The 19,339-nt window shown below is 43.5% G+C and overlaps 1 protein-coding gene across 1 annotated transcript in view; it reads right to left on the reverse strand.

Annotated features, from left to right (window-relative positions):
* The window catches only part of nrxn3a (neurexin 3a), a 213,450-nt gene that overhangs the window by 187,507 nt on the left and 6,604 nt on the right, over positions 1-19,339 (reverse strand). The window contains exon 2 of the mRNA XM_061796051.1: positions 1,773-2,893. Within this exon, the coding sequence (XP_061652035.1) occupies positions 1,773-2,457 (685 nt within the window). The 5' untranslated portion in view covers positions 2,458-2,893. The remainder of the gene's footprint in view (positions 1-1,772; positions 2,894-19,339) is intronic.

The following is a 19,339-nucleotide window of genomic DNA, read 5'->3' on the forward strand; positions in this document are numbered from 1 at the left end:
GTGTGGAGTTTGCATGTTCTCCCAGTTCCTGTGTGGGTTTTCTCCCGGTTTCCTCCCACATCCCAAATTCATGCAAGTTTGGTTGGTTGAAAAATTATGGTATGAATGTGAGTGCAAATGGTTCTTTGTTTATATGTGCCCTGTGATTGGCTGGCGACCAGTTCACTGTGTACCCCACCTCTCGATATATGTATAGCTCGGATAGGCTCCAGCACGCCCGCGACCGTAGTGAGGATAAGCGGTACAGAAAATGGATGGATGTGAATTTACCGGTGACCCAAAGATAGGTAAAAATGTGTATTGGTTGTGAATAAATAAGCCTTTTTTGTAAACACAGAAATAAATATAAGTTATTGGATACATTTTAAATGCATAACGGTCTCTCAAGATATTGTTATCCACATACACTACACCACAGCTGTATCAAATGTTTTGCCTCTACAAAGTTGTGAGCGGTACTATGTCTATTATTGTGGTTGAAGTTTACAATAGTGCAGAACTCTGCATTATTTTAGCAGCTATTCTGACAAATATTTCATACAACTCCTGTGTTATACAGTGCAAATTGTCATAATGTTCTGGCTGGTCCTGTAAGAAAGGGAAGGTGTTTTGTGCTTGGAGTGCAGGGTGAAAACACATTGGGGAGTAAGGTTGTTGGGGAGACTGGGGGCCTTTTTAGCAGTGCACCGCTGCAATTCCCAGCACAAAAGAATGTGATATAAGGCACCTGACATCTAGTGATTGGATAATGAAAAGGGGCCTGGGGAGCTCCATTCTCTCAAGAGGCATCCTTATCAGGGGCTGCAGGACCATGTCATTAGAATGTGCTGTACTGTCTAGCAGTATTTAGATTAGCTTTCAGATTTTACAGCTGTCACACACAGACACCAATACATACATGAGGGACAATCACAGTGAGAGCCTGGCAAGCTCACAAAGTCAAACCACCCGTGAACTGGCAACACTTGGTGAAATATCTGAAACAATCCTTTGAATAGTGAAATAAAATAAAGTAAAAATTGTATGACATTTCAAGGTCATGAAGGTACCATATAATTTCTATGATGTGCCACTACAAATGTACATTGTGAAAGCAAAGAGTGTTCTTGTTGATTATTTGTATTTGACTTCAGTTTTCTCACCTATTTGTTATTACATTATCAACATCGGGGCCCCCAAAAGGCCGAAGGCAGGCCCACTCAATTGTGAAGGGTCACTATAAGGAACGCATTGACACAAACCATTGACAATTAATCAGAGATTTCAGAGACCTAACCACCCCCCTGAATTTTCATTATTTTGCCGACATGTATGCTTTATGGAAATTGTTTGGACAATGCTGCTTTCTGTTGAAGCACAGATGTACCAAAAATGAACAAATTGATGAGTTTGATGGGGAAGAATGTCAGTTGCGTACTGTGTGTTGGCGGCACTTGAGGACACCGTAGTAGTAGTTGTAGTAGTAGACTCGAGTAGTAGTGGTAAAAGTAGTAGTACTAGTGATGGTAGATGTAGTTGTGGTCATCATTTAAATTTAATCATCCAGGTTGCTGCCCCCACCTGTATTTTCACTCTACTCCCTTTTTACTTGCTTTGCCTCTCCCTCCCCTACTCATTTAATCGTTGTGATGACCCGGTTTGCCAATACTTTTGTCTATATTGTGGATATTACAAAGAACTATTGTTAAAATGTCATAGTTACATTTTAATTTTGATGTTGGTTACATAGTGAAGGTGAATGAAAAAAAACAATCTTAAGAAGTGTTTGTTACCTTCTGTGCAGAAGCGGCCCTTGTATTCTGTTTTGGAGCAATCGCAGACTGGTTGTCCGTCCACCGCTGTGCATTTGCCGCCATTCTCACATGGGTTCATGGTGCACCACCCCTCAGACTCCAGGAGTACTTTGAGACTTCCCAGGAACAGAGGCTGTGACTTGCCATATTTCAGGTCTGTGATTGTGCCCTTGAAGGGCTGCATGTTTCGCACTGTAGGCAGTGTGAGCGCACCACTGCGGATATCCTGAGGCACTCCACCCAGGAACAGGTCACTCACAATTTTCATGTACTGGCGCTGAGGCCGCACCTCATCCGCTTTGGCCTCTCCGTCCAGTGCCAGAACAGTGCGCAAGTTATACCTGCTTAGAATTGCAAAGTGCCAGTTGTTGTCATCCACCCTTCTGTCAGACACAACTGTAGTTTCAGCACAGTCAATGCTAAAACGCAGCTGAAGAAGACCCTCAACCACAGACAGCTGCAGAAAGTCACAGTAGCCTCCATCGTCAAAGTACAGCAGCAGTGCCTCTGAGAAATCTGTCTTAAACTGGAAGCTGAGATCACCACGGATACTGGCATCCCAGCGGAGGTAACGAGCCCACTGACCTGGTGTGCCTAAAAATTGCAGGCCCATACATGTGCTGAGGAACATCTGCAGCTTGATAGAAAAACTTATGAGATCCATACTTGCAAAAAATATATTAATCCAACAGGATATTTGATTGGAATTCAGTCTGCTTAGACTAATTCATATTTTTTTAGAGGTCGCTATAGAAAAAATATGTATCTAAAGTGACAAGGGCAGTAAATGGATAACAGTCGTTGCGGTTAACAGTCTTGAGGCCGTTCACATTGGGAAATTGTCGAGTAGCTGGCAGGCATTGGTCTTTGCTTCCCTCCTGAGGGTCCACACAGGCATAGGAGGTAACTTATAGATAGTTGTTTTTTCTTTTCTTTGTTTTTCTTTTACACTTCCGTGCATATGTTTTCAAGACTCATGGTCCAAGGTTCTGCTGGAAACAAATCCTCTGGATATACTGTTAAGCAGAACTTTCTCCTTCATGTTGCACACTGGGAAATTAAGCAGACGTGGGATCTGCTCGTCTCTCTTTGCTCCATTACTGTCAAAAACAGAGAAAAAGTGGAGGTTACAGAGGGTCAAACAGCAACAGCCATCACATCATACAGTTTTTTCTTGCTTTTACCCTCATCATAGAATTGTCCCTTTCAGTAGGTTTATTTAAAATCTGTACATTTTTCAGTCACAAATGAATTATCCAAAAGAAAACAAATGGAAGTTGTGAGATAATGGTTAAAAAATGAAAAATCTACATATGACATACTTACCATGGTAACATATTAATTCTCAATCAAAAAGCCTGTACAGTCAAATCTTGTTTTTTTCACAAATTGACTTATTAACAGATTTTTTTGTGTAACCGATCCACCATTTTTTTGCAAAAACCCTCGCTAAGTGGCATTTTTTTTTTTTTTACTCGATCCCCTGCTCATTGACTTTTTTAAAACATTTTTTCATGGCAAATGAGCATCAATTATTTGCAGATTTTCGCGCATTGCGGTCAGGCCTCATCCCTGTCCACCGCGAAGAGGTAATTACTATTATACAATATTCATATATCCATCTTCTTTCGCTTCTGTTGGGTTGCGGGGTCCCTCTTCCCACCCACTTTATCCAGCTATTCTGGGTGAATCTCAATGCATTCCAAGGACAGCCAGGAGACATGTCCAGGGTCGTCTCCGGGGCCTCCTCCTGGTGGATCGTGACCAGAACACCTCACCTGGAAGGAATCCAGGAGACACCTTAACCAGATGCCGAGCCACCTCATCGACTGTAGAGCCTTCAGAAACTCCTTAGGAATCTCATCCAGCCCCGGGGCCCTGCCATCGAGGAGCTTTTTAATCACATTGGCGACCTCAACCCCAGAGATAAGAGAGCCCACCTCAGAGACCCTAGATTCTTGATATATTTTTCTAAAGATATAATGCCTGTGTATCGAAATAAATAAAGAAGGTTGTGTGAGATCGAGACAGGCGTAGCCTGGGAGAAGGAACTGTATATTCACTAGCCTGAGTCATTTGTCTGAGCTTATTTCTAAAGGTTGTAAGATCTGTTGTTTGCCTTATAATGAGTGGTATTTTCTGGCACCTTCCACCCTACCCCCTACTCAGAGTATAAGATAAAGAGCACCCCTTTGTTTAGGCAGACACATGGTTGCGCCACATGAAACTATCTGTCGTCAAGGCGTTGTTGCTTCTTGCCAATAAATGACCGACAACTGTCCATTTGGTCTCTTGGAACTTCATTGGCTTTTCCTGACATAAAAGAACTCATAATTGGCTGGTATGAATACTTTTGGCTAATATTTTCCCCCAACTTTAACACTCTGCCTCCTCATAGGAAGGCATCTCAATGGAATTGAGAAGGTCTTCAAAGTATTCTCCTCACTGACTCACAACATTCTGAGACGAAGTCAGCAGCAGTGCCCAATCCCCACTATACACAGTGGTGATGGTGCACTGCTTCCCCTTCCTGAGATGCCGGATGGTGGACCAGAATTTGCTCGAAGCCTTCCTCAAGTCTTTTGAGTTTTTGCCTGAGCAACTAGCAAAGCTGCATTCTGCTTGGCCTGCCTCTTGAATCCTACATGCATAAGAGGCCTGATAGGAGTCCTTCTACAGATTGACAGCATCCGTCAACCAATGTCCACCAAGGGGTTCTGGGATTGCCGCCATGACAGGCAATGACCACCTTATGGCCACTCTTCTTGTTGGCCATTGAGACATAGAACATGGTCCATTCAGACTCAATGTCCCCTCCCTACCCCTGGATGTGGGCGAAGTTCTGATGGAGGCAAGAGTTGAAACTTTTTCTGAAACAGGATTGCGGCAGACGTTCCCAGCAGACCTTAAAAATATTTTTGAGTTTGCCAGTTCTGACCAGCATCCTCACCCATCATTGGAGCCAACAAACCACCAGGGTGTGATCAGTTGACAGCACCGCCACTCTCTTGACCTGAGTGTCCAAGACATGCACCATTCGGGTTGAGGTTGGAGGGGGGGGAGGAGGGGGGTGATCATTCTTACTTATCACGGCCGTCCAAGTCTCACTGTCATTGCCCACATAAGCATTGAAGTCCCCCAGCAAAACGAGGCAGTCCCTAGTGGTATCGCTCTTCAGCTCCCCCTCCAAGGACTCCAAAAGGTGTGTGTACGCTGAGCTGCTGTTTGGTGCATAGGCACAAACAGCAATTCAGACCCGTCACTCCACCCAGAGATGGAGAGAGACCAGCCTCTCACCCACTGGGATGAACTCCAATGTACTGGTACGGAGCCATGGGGCAATAAGTAGGCCTGCACGGTTCGGCGCCTCTCAGTGAGGGCAACTCAAGAGGGAATGGGTGTCCAAGAGGACGAGTTCCAGAGCCCAAGCCATTTGTCGAGGCAAGTCTGACTACAACTAGCTAGAGCCTCGCAACCTTGCACACCAGCTTAATCTCCTTCCCAGACAGAGAAGTTCCACGTCCCCAGAGTCAGCTACTGCAGCTGGGACCGCCAAGGTCCTTACCTTCTGCCGCCACTCATCTCACATTGCATCCGACCACCTCGGCACCTCCCACAGGTGAAGAGCCCAAGGGAAGAGGGACCCATGTTACCTCTTCGAGCTGTGCCTGACCAGGCCCTATTGGTGTAGGCACTTGCCAATGAGACCCACGTCCAGGCCTGACTCCAGATAGGGGCACTAGCGCCCTGTGGCTGGGTGAGAGAAAACAATGTCCATTAATCTTGTTTATCATAGGGTTTTTTGTTTTGTTTTATAGCTGTGCTTTGTTTGGTTCCTCAACCGAGGATCTGTGGTTACCCTGCCAGGGGCATAAAACTTAGCTCCTACGATCATTGGTATATATATATATATATATATATATATATATATATATATATATATATATATATATATATATATATATTCTGCTTGGCCTATATATATATATATATATATATATATATATATATATATATATATATATATATATATATATATATATCCCAATGTTCATAGGATATATATATATATAAAGCGTCTGCCTCACAGTTCTGAGGACCGGGGTTCAATCCCCGGCTGCGCCTGTGTGGGGTTTGCATGTTCTCCCCGTGCCTGCGTGGGTTTTCTCCGGGGACTCCGGTTTCCTCCCACATCCCAAAAACACGCGTGGTAGGTTAATTGACAACTCTAAATTGCCCGTAGGTGTGAGTGCGAATATATATATATATATATATATATAATTATATTATATATATAATTAGATAACAAAGTGAGCATACAATTTGTAAAAAAAAAATTAAAAAAAAGGAGTGCAAAAGAAAATCATTTCATTATATTGCAGACGGCTCACAGCTAACATACGTAGTGTATGGCTGGTAGTCAACCATGTTAATTAAAAGTGCTTTTATACTGGTGCATTTTTCCTCCCTCACAAAGGTTGTTTGAAGTTATCGGTCATCTGCCGAGTAAATTAATCCCATTATTCTCATGGCAAAGCATGACTATCAGTCAGCCAGGCAGAACGCCTTTTATCTGATGATGAGTCTGGAGAGAGAGCTTTTTGCTGAATCCTACTGAATATAGAAAGAGACACACACATATCTACACTGTAAATGAGAGTGAGAGCAGATGCCATGGCTGAATTTGAAGCTGTAAGAATGACATTTTCTCGGCTCCATTGTGCACAGATGCTGCAAAGTGTACAACAGACATGCACATGAAGCTGTCATTGTAATGCGACCAGCAAAAGAAAACTTATTCTTAATATGAAAGATCTGTCCAAAAAGGTTAGATTTTTTTTTCTATACAAAGTTTGTGAGAAGAGATCCCAAAAGAACTTAACCTTTAATCAGCATTTTCTGGGTGGACTAGTTTCTGCACCAGAGTGAAGCTGTAGTGAAACAAAAACTTGGCACCAATTTGTAATATGTATTAGTGCCAATTACAGGTCTGAAGTAAAATAGGATTTCCTTCTTCAATTAAGCAAGTCAGATGGGCATGTTTAGGATTGTTCAGCCTAGCCAAAACTCTGGAGTCGACTGAACACTATTTTGGTTTGTAGTGATTATTGGACAGGAGGCTTAAAATTAAATAAACTCTGTATCTGTAGTGAGAGGGCTGAAGGGCTTGCGTTCAGCTTTGACAAGTTCAGTCACCTTCTGAGGGAGAACTTCACTTTTCAAATATTATTCGACTTTTATATAATTACCTGCTTGCTTCATGCTCTTTTTGAATATGCCCTTTGAGAATATTTTTGTCAAATCTATTTCGGTTTAAAATCAGTAATCCGACCACCAGTGATGCAGAGGAGGCTCAAAGAAACCAGTACCAAAAACATCCATCCATCCATCCATTTTCTGAGCCGCTTCTCCTCACTAGGATCGCGGGCGTGCTGGAGCCTATCACAGCTATCTTTGGGCGAGAGGAGGGGTACACCCTGAACTGGTCGCCAGCCAATAGCAGGGCATATAAAAACAAACAACCATTCGCACACACATACACACCTACGGGCAATTTAGAGTCTTCAATCAACCTAGCATACATGTTTTTGGGATGTGGGAGGAAACCGGAGTACCCGGATAAAAACATGTTGTGTCATGCCTCTTATTATGATTAATATTGTGTGTAATAATATAGAATATTGTTGGGTGATGAATAATCAATATGAGGCACCGATAGCATATTTCCACATTCAACTTCATCCAAACGTGCTGTGAAATGTATTCGAAATGTTGGAAAATATTGGAACAGAAGGGTTGATGACAGCCTAATTTCTTACTGTAGTCATAAATATAAACTGCTGAAGAGATGTTTGTTTTCCATGTTTTGTAAAAGTACAAAAACGAACTTACAGGAAACTGTTTTGTAACTAGTTGAATGGATCAACCAGAAATAAGGGTCATAGAAGTCCCTAAGCCTTCATCCCTGCAACCATTTATACAATGTCACAGGATGAAGAAATACTTCATCAAATAACAAGTAAATAAAAATTACCATTTAAATACAGCATTTTATGTTTGCCTGGGTTTGTCTAATATTTATCTTAAACAAAGTAGGAACACTAAGAACTAGAGAAAAAATAAGAATTAGAGAAGGGGGCAAATAATATATCATGGCACTGTATATGTCCTTGTTGGACTTTGATGAAAAGTGGTTTAATCTTACTATGATCATTCATTCATTCATTCATTATCCATACCGCTTATCCTCAATAGGGTCGTGGGCGTGCTGGAACCTATCCCAGCTATCTTCGAGCGAGATAGCTGGTCGCCAGCCAATCGCAGGGCACATATAAACAAACAACCATTCGCACTCACATTCACACCGACGGCAAAAGTCTTTAATTTACCTACCATGCATGTTTTTGGAATGTGGGAGGAAATCAGAGTACCTGGAGAAAATCCACGCAGGCACGGAGAGAACATGAAAACTACACACAGGCGAGGCTGGATTTAAACCCGTGTCCTCAGAACTGTGAGGCAGACGTGGTAACCAGTCATTCACCGTGCCGCCCTCACTATGATCAAATGTTAATTATGAAGGTATATATTATACTGTATAAAAAAGATTTTTTTTCTTCATGGTATGCAATTTGGTGTGTTCAATATCTCAAACCAAACCCTTAGCTTCATGTTACAGCTGAGACATCAAGCACCAAAAACAACAATGATAATTTGATTTAAGTGCACAATTATCAAACGTGAGCATATCCACTCTCTTGTGCCAGGTTGAATCTATACAAACTGAGCCGCTTATCTACATCTATAGGATGAGAAGTATCAGCCAATCATTGCCCATTTCTGACACTGCAATGGAGAGGCAAAGGAATACATTGAGATGCGACGTAGGGCAAAGGTAGATGTGGCAAAGGCCAAACAAGAGGCATATAATGACATGTATGCCAGGTTGGACACTAAAGAAGGAGAAAAGGATCTATACAGGTTGGCCAGACAGAGGGATAGAAATGGGAAGGATGTGCAGCAGGTTAAGGTGATTAAGGATAGAGATGGAAATGTGTTGACTGGTGCCAGTAGTGTGCTGGATAGATGGAAAGAATACTTTGAGGAGTTGATGAATGAGGAAAATGAGAGGGAAGGAAGAGTAGAAGAGGCAAGTTTGGTGGACCAGGAAGTGGCAATGATAAGTAAGGGGGAAGTTAGAAAGGCATTAAAGAGGATGAAAAATGGAAAGGCAGTTGGTCCTGATGACATACCTGTGGAGGTATGGAAGCATCAAGGCGAGGTGGCCGTGGAGTTTTTGACCAGCTTATTCAACAGAAATCTAGCGGGTGAGAAGATGGCTGAGGAATGGAGAAAAAGTGTGCTGGTGCCCTTTTTTAAGAACAAGGGCGACGTGCAGAGCTGTGGGAACTGTAGAGGAATAAAGTTGATGAGCCAAATGATGAAGTTATGGGAAAGAGTAACGGAGGCAAGACTCACGACAGAAGTGAGTATTTATGAGCAACAGTATGGTTTCATGCCTAGAAATGGGACTGCACTTCATCCTAGAACACCTCGACAGTGCAGGGAACTACGCGAAGATCCTGTTCATGGACTTCAGCTCAGCGTTCAACACCATCATCCCTGAACTCCAGCTCAGCTCTCGCCTGCCATCTTCCAGTGGATTTACAGCCTCCTGACGGGCAGGACACAGCAGGTGAGGCTGTGGTAGGCCACCTCATCCACACGCAGCATCAGCACTGGGGTGCCCCAAGGTTGTGTCCTCTCTCCGCTGCTCTTCTCTCTCTACACGAACGACTGCACCTCAGCGCACCCGGCTGTCAAATTCCTGAAGTTTGCAGATGACACCACTGTAATCGGCCTCATCAAGGATGGTGACAAGTCTGCATATCGACAGGAAGCGGAGCGGCTGGAGCTGTGGTGCGGCCGACACAACCTGGAGCTGAACACGCTCAAGACTGTAGAGATGATCGTGGACTTCAGGAGGAATCCTTCGCCACAGCTGCCCCTCACGCTGTCCAGCTGCCTTGTGTAAACCGTGGAGACCTTCAAGTTCCTGGGAATTACAGTCTCTCAGGACCTGAACTATTTGCATATCTGTTGTTGACCAATACTGGCCACTCATGCCAGAGTAGCATCTTCACCCGTTTGCACACTGACTGAGGAGTATCTGCAACATTTGCACAATCAACATTGTCCCAGATTATCGCACTACTTGTCACTTTAAACTGCATACATTCCTTGAAGTCTCGGCGCCCCTTGCACATCCATCCATTTTCTACCGCTTATCCGAGGTCGGGTTGCGGGGGCAGTAGCTTTAGCAGGGATGCCCAGACTTCCCTCTCCCCAGCCACTTCATCCAGCTCTTCCGGGGGATCCCAAGGCGTTCCCAGGCCAGCCGAAGGATGTAGTCTCTCCAGCGTGTCCTGGGTCGTCCCCGGGGTCTCCTCCCGGTGGGACGTGCCCGGAATACCTCACCAGGGAGGCGTCCGGGAGGCATCCGAATCAGATGCCCCAGCCACCTCATCTGGCTCCTCTCGATGTGGAGGAGCAGCGACTCAACTCTGAGATCCTCCCGGATGACGAGCTTCTCACCCTATCTCTAAGGGAGAGCCCGGACACCCTGCGGAGGAAACTAATTTCGGCCGCTTGTATCCGGGATCTTGTTCTTACGGTCACGACCCACAGCTCGTGCCCATAGGTGAGGGTAGGAACGTAGATCGACCGGTAAATCGAGAGCTTCACCTTCCTGCTTAGTTCCTTCTTTACCACAACGGATCGATACAAAGTCTGCATCACTGCAGACGCTGCACCGATCCGCCTGTCGATCTCCCGTTCCATTCTTCCCTCACTCGTGAACAAGACCCCAAGATACTTGAACTCCTCAACTTGGGGCAGGATCTCATCCCCGACCTGGAGAGGGCATGCCACCCTTTTCCGACTGAGGACCATGATCTTAGATTTGGAGGTGCTGATTCTCATCCCAGCCGCTTCACACTCAGCTGCGAACTGCTCCAGGGAGAGTTGGAGGTCACAGCTTGATGAAGCCAACAGAACCACATCATCTGCAAAAAGCAGAGATGCAATATTGAGGCCACCAAACCGGACCCCCTCTACGCCACGGCTGCGCCTAGAAATTCTGTCCATAAAAGTTATGAACAGAATCGGTGACAAAGGGCAGCCTTGGCGGAGTCCAACCCTCACCGAAAACGAGTCCGACTTACTGCCGGATATGCGTACCAAACTCTGACTCCGGTCGTACAGGGACCGAACAGCCCGTATCAGGGGGTTCGGTACCCCATACTCCCGAAGCACGCCCCACAAGACACCCCGAGGGACACGGTCGAACGCCTTCTCCTAGTCCACAAAACACATGTAGACTGGTTGGGCGAACTCCCATGCACCCTCCAGGACCCTGCCAAGAGTATAAAGCTGGTCCACTGTTCCACGGCCAGGACGAAAACCACACTGCTCCTCCTGAATCTGAGATTCAACTTCCCGACGGACCCTCCTCTCCAGCACCCCTGAATAGACCTTACCAGGGAGGCTGAGGAGTGTGATCCCCCTGTAGTTGGAACATACCCTCCGTTCCCCCTTCTTAAAAAGGGGGACCACCACCCCAGTCTGCCAATCCAGAGGCACTGTCCCCGATGTCCACGCGATGTTGCAGAGACGTGTTAACCAGGACAGCCCTACAACATCCAGAGCCTTGAGGAACTCCACGCGAATCTCATCCACCCCCGGGGCCCTGCCACCGAGAAGCTTTTTATCCACCTCGGTGACCTCAACCCCAGAGATAGGAGAGCCCGCCTCAGAGAACCCAGACTCTGCTCCCTCATGGGAAGGCGTGTCGGTGGAATTGAGGAGGTCTTCAAAGTATTCTCCCCACCAGCTCACAACGTCCCGAGTCGAGGTCAGAAGCGCCCCATCCCCACTATACACAGTGTTGATAGTGCACGGCTTCCCCCTCCTGAGACGCCGGATGGTGGACCAGAATTTCCTCGAAGCCGTCCGGAAGTCTTTCTCCATGGCCTCACCGAACTCCTACCATGCCCGAGTTTTTGCTTCAGAGACCACCAAAGCTGCATTCCGCTTGGCCAGCCAGTACCCATCAGCTGCCTCAGGAGTCCCACAGGCCAAAAAGGCCCGATAGGACTCCTTCTTCAGCTTGACGGCATCCCTCAACTCCCACCTCTGACAGAACTTTTTGCACAATTTAAAAAAAAAATAATAACAATAATTTGTACCGGCATTACCAGATAACTAGCAACCCTTTATCGCTCAGTGTTTTTGTGAATGGCTTTATGTCTCAAAAGTGTTCTCTGTCAATTGACTGTCTGTTGTCGTACTAGAGTGGCTCCAACTACCGGAGACAAATTCCTTGTGTGTTTTTTGGACATACTTGGCAAATAAATATGATTCTGATTCTGATTCTGAAAGAGTACCACAGATGCATTATTTGCCTCGAGGGTGTTGATGGAGAAGTACGGAGAAGGTCAGAAGGAGCTACATTGTGTCATTGTGGATCTAGAGAAAGCCAATAACAGAGTACCCAGAGAGGAACTGTGGTACTGCATGCGGAGGTCTGGAGTGGCAGAGAAGTATGTTAGAATAGTACTGGACATGTATGAGGGCAGCAGAACAGTGGTGAGGTGTGCTGTAGGTGTGACAGACGAATATAAGGTGGAGGTGGGACTGCATCAGGGATCAGCCCTGAGCCCCCTCCTGTTTGCAGTGATGATGGATAGGCTGACAGATAATGTTAGACTGGAATCCTCATGCACCATGATGTTTGCAGATGACATTGTGATCTGCAGTGAAAGCAGGGAGCAGGTGGAGGAACAGTTAGAAAGTTGGATGCATGCACTGGAAAGCAGAGGAATGAAGATTAGCCGAAGTAAGACAGAGTACATGTGCATGAATGAGAGGGGTGGAGGGGGAAGTGTGAGGCTACAGGGAGAAGAGATAGCGATGGTGGAGAACTTTAAATACTTGGGGTCAACAGTCCAGTGCAATGGTGAGTGTGGTAAGGAAGTGAAGAAACAGGTCCTAGCAGGTTGGAACGGGTGGAGAAAGGTGCCAGTTGTGTTATGTGACAGAAGAGTCTGCTTGGATGAAGGGCAAAGTTTATAAGACAGTGGTGAGGCCAGCCATGATGTACGGATTCGAGACAGTGGCACTGAAGAGACAACAGGAAGCAGAGTTGGAGGTGGCGGAAATGAAGATGTTGTGAGTGACCAGGTTGGATAAAATTAGAAATGAGCTCATCATTAGGCTCATACGTTAACTACTTCCACATTTTTCATCTGATTCACACCAACATATTTTTCTCATTCAAATATTACCCACATTTCCCAGAATTCCACATTTTACACCCAAAATTTCCCATCCATCCATCCATTTTCTGAGCCACTTCTCCTCACTAGGGTCGCGGGCGTACTGGAGCCTATCCCAGCTGTCATCGGGCAGGAGGCGGGGTACACCCTGAACTGGTTGCCAGCCAATCGCAGGGCACATACAAACAAACAACCATTCGCACTCACAGTCACACCTACGGGCAATTTAGAGTCTCCAATTAATGCATGCTTTTGGGATGTGGGAGGAAACAGGAGTGCCCGGAGAAAACCCACGCAGGCACGGGGAGAACATGCAAACTCCACACCGGCGGGGCCGCGGATTGAACCCGGGTCCTCAGAACTGTGAGGCTGACGCTCTAACCAGTCCCACACCGTGCCGCCCCAAAATTTCCCATTCATTCAAAATGAGACGTTCAAGAAAATGGTTCCACAGTATTCCCATTCCACATTAAAAATATTCAGATCATTCAGATCTTCTCCAAAACACATTCACACATTACCCACATTTCACATTTTCCCATATTAAAATACCCACATATTCCCACATTCTGCCATATTCTACCTTATTCCCTCCTGCTTCAACATTTATTGAGCGAGTCAAACCTTTCCAACTACAAAATATTAACCACGGTTCACACATTCTCACATTAACCAAATTCCACGTAATTACAGATTCAAATAACCAGATTTTTTACACATTCCGACATTCCAAATTATTCCTTCCTCCTTCAACATTTCTTGACCGATTCAAAATATTCCAACAACTAAATATTTTCCACATTCCCCAAATTCCGACATTACACAAATTCCACAGTTTTCACCCACATTTCACATTTTCCCACTTTAAAATACCCACCATTTTCCAACATTAAGATATTTTACTTTTTCCCTCCATCTTCCACATTTCTTGACTGATTCAAACCATTCTAACAACAAAATATTTTCCACATTCCCCAAATTCCCATGTTACACAAATTCTACTCTTTTAAAAATTAAAATACCCACATTTTCCCCACATGAACACAAATTCTACATTATTTTTTCCTGCATCAACATTTCTTTTCAAACCATTCCAACTACAAAATACTTTTGGCATTCCCCAAATGCCCTCATTACACAAATTGCACATTTCCACTCACATTTCTCATTTTACAATGATAAAATACCCACATTTTTCCCACATTGGGATCTAGTCTACATTTTCCCCTCCTCCTTCAAAATTTCTCAAAAAATTCCTAAATTCTCCATTATTCCCTCCTGCTTCAACATTTCTATACCGATTCAAACCATTCCAACTACAACATATTTTTCACATTTCTCACGTTCCCACATAACCCAAATTCCACTTTTTCACCCACATTTGACATTTTATGTTAAAATACTCATATTTTCCGCACATGACCAGAAATTCTACATTACAGTATTTCTTCCTGCTTTGTTTCTTTACCGATTCAAACCATTCCAGCAACAAAATATTTTCCACACTCCTCAAACTCCCACATTACCCAAATTCTACACTTTTCCACATTAATATACCCACATTTTTTCCCACATTAACACAAATTGTACATAATTGCCTTCTGCTTCAACATTTCTTTACCGATTCAAACCATTCCAACTTCAAAATAATTTTGACATTCCGCAAATTCCCTCATTAAACAAATTGCACATTTGCACTCACATTTCTAATTTTACCACAATACCCACATTTTATCCACATTATGATCTGTTCTACATTGTTCCCTCCTCCTTCAACATTTCTCAACAGATTCAAACCATTCTAACTGTTCAGCTCATTTCACTTCATTCCATATAATATCTATGTTCTTCCATATCATTCAATACCATTCCATATGATTTAAGTCAGCCTTTCAGCATTCATACACAATTTTTCCTGAAATTGCAAAGTTGAGTTACATTTAATTTTGAAGGATTTTCACAGAAAAAAAAACATGTCATGATTATCGCTGCGCTATAGGTTTATGCTCATCTAATAAATACTGCATATATTTTAGTTTAGAAGTTTTTTTACAGAAAGAATTCAAGTTTTGTTTTTATTGTTGATCTGCAGGTTTTTGAAGGTACTACATTTATGTTGATTGTATTTATTTTAACTTAAAATGGTACACTTTTCCTTATGCAACAACTATTTTATACGTTGTTTAAAAAATAGATAGTTAAATGGTAAAAGTTATTGTTGTTAATTAAATAACCATGTCAAAATAATTACATTTTAGCACTGTAATTGCAATGCCGCAATAATGTGGAAACATATTTTTATTTGCCTAAGTAACTTCATTCATTCATTTTCCGTACCGCTTATCCTCACTGGGGTAGCAGGCGTGCTGGAGTCTATCCCACCTACCTTCGGCCAAGAGGCAGGGTACACCCTGAACTGGTCACCAGCCAATCGCAAGGCACATACAGCGGCTGAAATAAGTATTTAACACGTCAACATTTTTGTCACTAAATATACTTCCAAAGGTGCTATTGACCTGAAAATTTCACCAGATGTTGGGAGCAACCCAAGTAATCCATAGATACAAAGAAAGTAGAACAAATAATCTCATAAATTAAATTGTGTGTAAAAATATGAAATGACACAGGGAAAAAGTATTGAACACATGAAGAAAGGGAGGTGCAAAAAGGCATGGAATGGCAAGACAAAACCTACAATCTATCAATAATCAAACAGCAATCCAGCCCTTGTCAGTGCAAATAAATATCAACTGGTTCAATACCAATTGATGGGCTATAAAAAGGTCTCATTGCCAAGGTGAGTCAAAACACATCTCATGATGGGGAAGAGCAGAGAGCTGTCTCAAGACCATCGCAAACTAATTGTTGCAAAATATAAAGCTGACATTTGTTACAGGCGCATATCGAAGCTTCTATACGTTCCAGTGAGCACGGTTGGGACCATAATACGTAAGTGGAAAACCAATCATACCACCATAGATTTGCCTCAATCAGATCGCAAGATTTCTGACAGAGGACTGCAAAGAATAATCAGAAGAATTGTCCAAGAACCAAGGACCACCTGTGGAGAGCTTCAAAAAGACCTGGAATTTGCAGGTACTGTTGTCACAAGGAAAACAGTGAGTAATCCACTCCGCCGCCATGGCCTGTATGCACGCTCACCACGCAAGACCCCATTGCTGAAAAAAAAAAGCATGTCAAAGCTTGTTTAAAGTTTCTTGAAGAACATTTGGACAACCCAGTTAAATACTGGGAGAATATAGTCTGGTCTGGAGAGAAAAACTGGACTGTTTGGATGCCATAATGCACACCACGTTTGAAGGAGAAATGGCACTGCACATCACGCTAAAAACACCATACCAAAAAGTGAAGTTCGGAGGTGGGAACATGATGGTATGGGGCTGCTTTGCAGCATTAAAATTACTAAAGTATGGATGAATGGGCAAATGTACCGAGACATTCTTGACAAAAATCTGGTGCTATCTACGAGGATGCTGAAAATGAAACGAGGGTGGACATTTCAGCAGGCTAATGATCCAAAACATACTGCAAAGGCAACTCTTAATTGGTTTCAAAGGAAAAAATATAGCTTCTAGAACCGCCCAGCCAATAACCTGACTTGAATCTAATCGAAAATCTATTGAAAGAACTGAAACTCATGGCCCATAAAAGAAGCCCATGGAACCTTCAAGATTTTAAGACTGCTTGTGTAGCGGAATGGGCCAAAATCACACCAGAGCAATGCATGCGACTAGTTTCTATATAGAGGAGGCGTCTTGGAGCTGTCATTGCAAACAAAGGCTTTTGTAGAAAATATTAAATAAATACCAGTTGGTGTGTTCAATACATTTTCCCTGTGTTGTTTCGCATTATTACACACAACTTAATTTCTGAGTTTACCGTAATTTCTCATGGATAATGCGCATTTTTTTCCCTCTAAAGAATTGTCAAAAGTCAATAGTGTGCATTATATAGAGAGTAGGTACAGAAAGTATTCAGACCGCCGTAATTTTTTCACTCTTTATTATATTGCAGCCATTTGCTAAAATCAGTTACGTTCAATTTTTTTCTCATTAATGTACACACAGGACCCCATATTGACAGAAAAAAAAATTTTATTGTTGAAATTTTTGTAGATTTATTAAAAAAGAAAAACTGAAATATCACACAGCCATAAGTATTCAAACCCTTTGCTGTGACACTCATATATTTAACTCAGATGCTGTCTGTCCATTTCTTCTGATCATCCTTGAGATGCTTCTACACCTTGATTGGAGTCCAGCTGTGTTTGATTATACAGATCGGACTTGATTAGGAAAGCCACACACCTGTCTATGTAAGACCTTACAGCTCACACTGCATGTCAGAGCAAATGAGAATCATGAGGGCAAAGGGACTGCCTGAAGAGTTCAGAGACAGAATTGTGGCAAGGCACAGATCTGGCCAAGGTTAAAAAACATTCCTGCAGCGCTTAAGGTTCCTAAGAGCACAGTGGCCTCCATATTCCTTAAATGGAAGACGTTTGGGACAACCAGAACCCTTGCTAGAGCTGGCTGTCCAGCCAAACTGAGCAATCAGGGGAGAAGAGCCTTGGTGAGAGAGGTAAAGAAGAACCCAAAGATCACTGTGGCTGAGCTCCAAAGATGCAGTCGGGAGATGGGAGAAAGTTCTAGAAAGTCAGAACTAGAATGTGGCCCGCGACAAAAATTTGTTTGACACCCCTGTTCAAGAACTTTCTCCCATCTCCCGACTGCATCTTTGGAGCTCAGCCACAGTGATCTTTCTCTCACAAGGCTCTTCTCCCAGATTGCTCAGTTTGGCCGGACGGCCAGTTCTAGGAAGGGTTCTGGTCGTCTCAATCGTCTTCCATTTAAGGATTATGGAGGCCACTGTGCTCTTAGGAACCTCTAGTGCAGCAGACATTTTTTTTTAACCTTGGCCAGATTGGTGCCTTGCCACAATTCTGTCTCTGAGCTCTTCAGGCAGTTCCTTAGACCTCATGATTCTCATTTGCTCTGCCATGCACTGTGAGCTGTAAGGTCTTATATAGACAAGTGTGGGGCTTTCCTAATCAAGTCCAATCAGGATAATCAAACACAGCTGGACTCCAATGAAGGTGTAGAACCCCCTACACAAAAATTTCAACAATTCCATTTTTTTCTGTCAATATGGGGTGCTGTGTGTACATTAATGAGGGAAAAATTAACATAAATGATTTTAGCAAATGGCTGCAATATAACAAAAAGTGCAAAATTTAAGGGGGTCTGAAGACTTTCCGCACCCACTGTAGGTATAGGGGGAAATGGAAAAAACTTTCACATTTTATCAATGTATGCCTCCATCTAGAGGTTATGAAAAAGCTGTACACTTTCACTCCAATATGCCACCGCCACCTAGAGGTTATGAAAAAGGTGTAGCCTACACTTTCATTCCAATATGACAGGGGTATGTATGACTGCATATATGTACAGTTGTGCTCATAAGTTTACATACCCTGGCTAAATTTGTGAAATATTGTTTTTTTTTTTAAATATGACTGATGACTGAAAAACGACGATCATTGATTTCTTTATTTATTTATATGTTTTGTTTAATGTTAATGATTTTCTGAAATGCTTGAACGTTTAATTTGAATCCCATTAAAATAAAATTAAATGTGTTTCGCATGGGCACGGTGGCCGACTGGTTAGAGCGTCAGCCTCACAGTTCTGAGGACCCGGGTTCAATCCCCGGCCCCGCCTGTGTGGAGTTTGCATGTTCTCCCCGTGCCTGCGTGGGTTTTCTCCGGGCACTCCGGTTTCCTCCCACATCCCAAAAAACATGCATGAATTGGAGACTCTAAAGTGCCCGTAGGCATGACTGTGAGTGCGAATGGTTGTTTGTTCCTATGTGCCCTGCAATTGGCTGGCAACCAGTTCAGGGTGTACCCCGCCTCCTGCCCGATGACAGCTGGGATAGGCTCCAGCACGCCCGCGACCCGAGTGAGGAGAAGCGGCTCAGAAAATGGATGGATGGATGGTGTTTCACATGGTCCTTCGTGTTTTCTTTAAAGAATTGTACCCATCTTACAAATTCTGCCTGGGTAATCAAACATATGAGCACAACTGTGTGTTTTCTCATTTACTAAATAAAAGTAGGCCTGTGAATTTCAAAATAAGAGCAAGTAAATAAAAAAGAAAGTATTATGTGTTCTTAATATGTGTTCTTATG

The sequence above is a fragment of the Phyllopteryx taeniolatus genome, chromosome 13 (genome assembly GCF_024500385.1).
Source record: "Phyllopteryx taeniolatus isolate TA_2022b chromosome 13, UOR_Ptae_1.2, whole genome shotgun sequence".
Classification (NCBI taxonomy): Eukaryota; Metazoa; Chordata; class Actinopteri; order Syngnathiformes; family Syngnathidae; genus Phyllopteryx; species Phyllopteryx taeniolatus.